General features: G+C 39.1%; 1 protein-coding gene across 5 annotated transcripts in view; it reads right to left on the bottom strand.

Moving 5' to 3' along the window:
* The window catches only part of LOC107722816 (sphingomyelin phosphodiesterase 4-like), a 13719-nt gene extending 10342 nt beyond the window's left edge, over positions 1-3377 (bottom strand). For 3 of the 5 annotated variants that reach the window (XM_016531292.1, XM_016531294.1, XM_016531296.1), the window contains exons 1-9: positions 3296-3377; positions 2871-2939; positions 2694-2780; positions 2029-2165; positions 1387-1462; positions 1185-1281; positions 1004-1056; positions 710-870; positions 496-628 (exon numbers count right to left, since the gene is read on the bottom strand). In XM_016531292.1, coding sequence (XP_016386778.1) covers positions 496-628; positions 710-870; positions 1004-1056; positions 1185-1281; positions 1387-1462; positions 2029-2165; positions 2694-2780; positions 2871-2909 — 783 coding nt within the window. In that variant the 5' untranslated portion in view covers positions 2910-2939; positions 3296-3377. The remainder of the gene's footprint in view (positions 1-495; positions 629-709; positions 871-1003; positions 1057-1184; positions 1282-1386; positions 1463-2028; positions 2166-2693; positions 2781-2870; positions 2940-3295) is intronic. The other 2 variants (XM_016531293.1, XM_016531295.1) reach the window with 1 other exon arrangement.
* Between the last annotated feature and the right edge of the window lie 2910 nt (positions 3378-6287).

Here is a 6287-nt window from a genome sequence, read left to right as displayed (position 1 = left end):
GTATAAGTCATTATAATCTATAATTATCTCCCCACTGTATGCAACAAATGCCTCTTTTATAATGGGTTTTAATGTTTTTGTCTCGTCGCTCCGGCCGGGACAAGGCATCACAATATGGCAAGGGGTGTAACATTTGCGTCACACGCTTGAGGTATTCGGCAAATCACAATGCACTGCATAGCTGGCCAATCAGAGCACACCTCGCTTTTCAGACCGATGAGCTTTGTAAAAATCGATGCGTTTCAGAAAGGCGGGGCATAGAGGAGAAACAATAATGTACACTATGTGGAAAATAATGTGTTTTTTTAACCTTAAACCGCATAAACACATTTCATTACACCAAATACACAAAATAATGTTCTTTTTAGCAACATCATATGACCCCTTTAAATGTTAAATTAAAACCGCCAGTAGGTAAAATAATTTGCCTCGATTTTTTGTATTCGAGTTACTTGAGGTATTCGAGGAATCGTTTCAGCCCTAATCTGTTCCTACCTGCAGAAGCGTCTCTGACCTCCAGATCTCTTGAGCAGCAGGGTCAGCGTTGACTGAGGGCTGATGTGTAATATGACGCTTCAACAAACTGGTGCTGTGACCACCATATCCAACATAAGGCACACTGGGAGACCTGGGACAGGAAGAATATAAAACCATATAAAACTGGAGCTTATTTGCTGAGAAAAGGTTCTTTTAAATGACACCATGATACCTTGGAGCAGGAGAAGCCACGGTTCCCATGGTGTCTGAGAAAGGTGATGGAGGCACATTGCCCTCTGTAGGGAGAAAGTACTTGAGGTAGGTGTCGACAAGCACAAAGTATGCGCTATCTGAGCAACTCCCATGCTGCCCTGGAGGGTAGTTCTGAAAAGGCTATTAAACAACATTTAAATGAACTTATAATGAGCCAATAAAATCCTGTAATTCTGTTAAATAACTATCAGGGTGTGAAAATTAAGTGAACAGAACATTTGTTCTTGCAAAATGACAGCAGAAGAGCTCTTACCTTTGGTGCAATGAGACTGGAGGCAAAGTTGAACATATAATATTCAAAAGGATCTGCGAAAAATTTAAAACATATGTGAGAGAAAGACAGTGATGAAACACCCTTGTAACAGTTATAATAAGTTATATAATACAATTTATAGCATAATATAAAAGTTAGGGTGTAAAGAGCCAAGACGTACTGAGCAATAGAAGGCCTGACATGGGGAACTGGATTTTATTGTGAAACAGAGGGCAGTCGGGCAGAACCCCAGCCTGAATGGACGACTTTATAGGACCCTGTGCAAACAAAATACAAAATTAATGTAGACACGGTTAATAATGCCATTTCCACTTGGAAATTAATCAGGGATGATGCACCAAAACCTAAATGAATACACTTACTGGCAGATAACTGACTGGAAACTCATACTTGTATTCCTCAGCTTGTAGTTTGTACACCAATTTCATCATAGGACCACTGTTGAATAAATATTTAAAATTTGATAACAGAGCAACAGTGCAATATCTACACAACCATTCAAAAGTTTGGGTCGGTAAGAGTTTTTACATTTTCAAAAAGCACTTACGCTCACCAAGGCTGCAACTATTTTATTAAAGAAAACAGTAAAAACAGATATATTGTGAAATATTACTACAATTTAAATATCTCTATTTTGATATTCTTAAAATATTTATATTTTAATGTAATTTATTCCTGTGATTGCAAAGCTGAATTTTCAGCACCCATTACTCCAGTCTTCAGTGCCACATGTTTTTTTCAGGATTCTTAGATGAATAGAAAGTTTAAAAGAACAGTATTTATTTGATATAGAAATCTTTTGTAACATTACAAATGTCTTTAATGTCACTTTTGGTCAATTTAACGCATCATTAATAAAAGCATGCATTAAAAAATTTTTATAAAATAATAATTTTGAATGGTAGTATATATCAGATTTGTACTCTGAAAAACAGTGGTAATACTAGTCACATATACAAATACAAAAATACTGAATAACACAAAATAAACCAAATAAAAAGAACCTTGGGCCCAGGAAGTCCACGGCAATGTTGTACTCTGCCATGCGAGCCTGCAGATACCGCAGGTTCCAGCCACTAAGGATTCCATCCAGGCTCCCGAACACACTCTCCACCAACCAGGGAAAGATTGCATGCAGCTCCTAATCAAACATATGCCATATAAACACAAACCAGACTTTATTAACTTTTTTGATACAAAGATCAGGGGCACATGCATGCCATACTCTAAGCAATCCAAGTAAACATGGGCCTCACAAGACAAATGAAGCAAGAGAACAGGCATGTTGGCCCGCACAAATGCTCAAATTAATCTTCAGCACTAAACAAACATCATTCATTCAGACAGCATAGAGTTGAGTCAAGGTGAGAGGAAAGCGGCACCAGCAGGACAGCAGCTGGTCCAGTGCCATGTGCCAAGCAGATGACTGCGTTTAATATCTTAATACATGGGCAACGGCGCAGTTGCCTCATCAGATTTCTCAGATGAATCTAACAAAAAGCTGCCTGTGTTAGGTGCAAAAATAAGGACATTATAAAGCTGCAATGGGTCCTCCATATTAGGCTATAAAGTGTATCACAGCACTGTAAATAATAACATTAATCATAAATGTACTAATAAAGAAAAGTATTTAAGTATTCTTGCATGTATTAAATGAAGAGAACCATACCTTTGCAGGGAAATCATCTATAATTTTGCTCAACTCGTTACATCTTTGATGAAGAGGTTTAATGGTCCAGTCTGCCTTTAAATTGGCCTGCAGGCATAAAGACACAACGGTTAGAAACAGAAATAAACACAAGTAGAATGTAAATATAATATATAAACAGCTGAATCTAGTACTAACCAGAAGATAACTGGGCTGTTGCAGGGCAGGTGCAGCCATTAAAACTCAGACCACAAATCAACACCAAACCTGAAATTAAAGTCAGTAATATAACGTTAATCCACTCACATTTCAAAACATTCTGCATCACTAGTCAAGTACTTCTAGCACTCCAGTGCCAGTCAACGTTATCAATGAAAAATCTGCGTATTTCATGCTTGCTTAACTAACCACTATCAGTCTATCCTTACATTTTAATTTGCCTAAATATATTTTTCTGCAATATTGCCGCTAAGAGGTTAGCCAGCTAGCTCCACTATCAGCTAACTGTGTAGCCTGCACACTATGTTTTGCTCTGTAAAAGAACTAAACGCTTAACGTTAGTCCGTTTCATGTTCACTTAAAACATATATTAAACATGCCAAATTAGTTTTTGGGTATATTACCTCACACGCAAGAGAGAGAAAAACAATATTTCTAATAAAATCCAATAGACCGCGCTTAGAAACAAGTAGAGTCTTCTTCTTCTTTTGTGTTTAATGGCGGTTGGCAAACCAGCTTAAGGTGCATTTCCGCCACCTACTGGGATGGAGTGTGAGGCCTCGATGAACGAATATATTATATACTACTAAAAAAAAAATAAAAAAAAAAATAAAAAAAAACCTACATTCTTCTAATCAATTCTATATCTCTCAGATATTTTAGAAGAAAATCATAAACCCTTAGCTGTTTCTGTGCATTCTGAAATATATTCATAACGGAAATGTCATTGATTCCCATTTCTCTTGTTTTTCAACAAGTTGCTTTCTTTGTCTATTATATGCCTCACAATGTAAAAGCACATGTTCAACTGTTTCTGTTATTCCACAGTAACTGCAGCTATTTGACTCACTTTTTCCTATTATATGCAATGAATAATTAAGGTTAGAGTGTCCTATACGGATCCTGGTTATAACAGTATCTTCTCTTCTGTTTCCATATACCTTTCTTTCAATCCCCACTTTCTGTTGAATGCTAAATAAGTGTCTCCCTTTTGACTCTTTATTCCATACGTCTTGCCACATACTTCCAACTGCTGTTTTAATAATACCTTTTACTTCTGTTTTACTTAAAGGAATTTCTATGTCAATCTTTTCTTTTCTCAATGCCAACCTGGCCAGCTTATCCACCTCCTCATTTCCTTCTACACCTACATGGGCAGGTATCCATAAAAACTCTACTCTTACTCCTGTTTGATTTATTCTATATAAATTCTGTAAAATTTCTAAGAAGAGTCAAATGCGTTGGTTATGATGTCATGTCCGCCTAGCGCTGTAACAGCACGAAGAATGACGTCACAAACATAAATAAACTTTCTGTCCTATAGCCAAACAATTTTGATCCAAGATTGGCTCTTTTATATTTGATGCCGCCAATGTTACACACTCTTTTAGCTTTAAAAACATTCTTTTTTATTATAATGATATTAAAAGTAAACTCCTATTGTCATGTTTTATTCTATATGCAAATTTTTTTCATTCATAAGCAATTCTTATTCCATCTTTTCTCCTTCTTAAAACTGAATTAGACTCACTTCTAAAATTAAATTGCTTTAAAAAGAACAAACCCTTAGATATATATTATGAAACCCTTACAAACCCCATTATAAATATTATCTTAAATATTAAGGATAAATATGTAGGTGCTTTCCCCTGTGTATGTATGTTTGTGTTTGGCATGTTAATGTTGTAGTTTGTTTAAGTTATGTTTTTTGTAAAACTCTTATATTTTTTCTCTCTTCCAGATGTCATTCTTCAGATTTTATTAGAGGTTCAAGCGCGAAGCGCTGAAAACCTTGTATATTATTATTATTATTATTATTATTACTACTATTATTATTATGCAGACCAAACCGTAAGTCCTAGAGACTTGAAACTTGGCCAGATGATAGGTCTCAATTTGGGGAGACAGTGGCAAAGACTCACCCCAATCGGTCTCTCCTGTTGCGTTGGTGACACTTATGTGGAAACTCCTGTTTTCTCTTTTACTTATATTATTTCATTTCCATTTTGTATGTTGAAGTACTGAAATAACTCAAATTAAATAAAACTAAAACTTAATAAAAAAACCTATATATAATAAAAAAAACTAATAAAATGACAACATTACTACAACTGTAACTAAAACTAAAATAGATAACTAATACAAATCAAACTACATTAGTTTATCAGTAATCCTAAAAAAATAACACTGAGCCAAACACACATGCTATAACAACAGTATTCTCTGATACTGAAGCCTGATTTGTTTATATTTGTGGAGCTGCACGAACCAATGGTGCTTCAACCCACCAAAAGGGGTGGAGCTGAACGCTATTAGTCGTCTCTGAGTGCCATTTCGTCACAATTTTTCTCCATCGGCGACGAAGATCATCTCCTCCCTGACTCTGCAAGCAAGAAGCCAAAGAAGAGGAAGAAAGAAGCTCAGTCTGCTGCTCGCCGCCATGAGAAGAAGCCCCCGGCAGCGGAAGAAGCCAGAAGCATTATCCCTGTGGCCATCCGGTGCCTATTAGAGCAAATTTCTGAGCAAATTTTCCAGGTGACGTTGATGCAAATCTTGCGCCGTGAGTTTGGCTCGTGCAGGGAACCCCTGCTTGATGCAGATGGGCACGGTGAGTGTCTGGTCAGTGCCCACGTAGAGGCTGCGCTCACCAGGACGGAGTGTTCTTACTGCGAGAGCATGAGTCTTGCCCTTCTCTACTCGCGGTTTGCCTTCTTCCACGAAGGCGGTCCTCCCCAGCCTGCTCTCCCGTTTTCTTCCTCCCCTAGGAGGAAGATACAGCAGAGCAGAGGGGCTCTAACACCGGGCTCAAGTGAACTCATGCTGGCACAGTTCCCGCGTGCTTCACTCTCCCCGCAATGCCTTGACTCGCCTGTGTGCTTCACACGTGAAGATCAGCGCCCCTCGTCGGCTGCCAGAGGCTTGATTTCCTTGGGCGGGTCTGAGGAGGAAGCTGTTGTTATAGCAAGCTCCCCCCTCTGGAAGAGGCGGTCGCTGCGCATCTGTGCCCTCCATCGACCCCTGGGTTGAAAGCCCATGCAGTGCACCCATCTAAGCCCTGCAGGACTACCACATATTCAACGGCTGGCCAGGCTGGCTCAGTGCTCACACAATGGTGGTGCTCCAAGTGTTCCAGGCCAAACTTCTCAGCACCATGGACAAGTCCGGCCAGAGTTCTGATGCCTTCAGAAAGCTGCCCACAATGAATGACTTGGCTCTGTGCACTACTAAGGTCACTGTGCAGGCGATCCGCAAGGCCATGGCCAGCTTGGTGCTGCTGGAGCGCCACCTTTGGCTAAATCTAACGGAGTTTAGGGACGCTGACAAGGTCGCCTTCCTAGACTCGCCAGTCTCTCCCAAGGAGCTGTTTGGCCCTGCCGTGGATGGCTTTGCTGAGCA

This window comes from Sinocyclocheilus rhinocerous, unplaced genomic scaffold, assembly GCF_001515625.1.
Source record: "Sinocyclocheilus rhinocerous isolate Xijiao unplaced genomic scaffold, SAMN03320098_v1.1 scaffold1055, whole genome shotgun sequence".
In the NCBI taxonomy this organism is placed as follows: domain Eukaryota; kingdom Metazoa; phylum Chordata; class Actinopteri; order Cypriniformes; family Cyprinidae; genus Sinocyclocheilus; species Sinocyclocheilus rhinocerous.
This window is presented reverse-complemented; position numbering and strand designations above follow the sequence as displayed.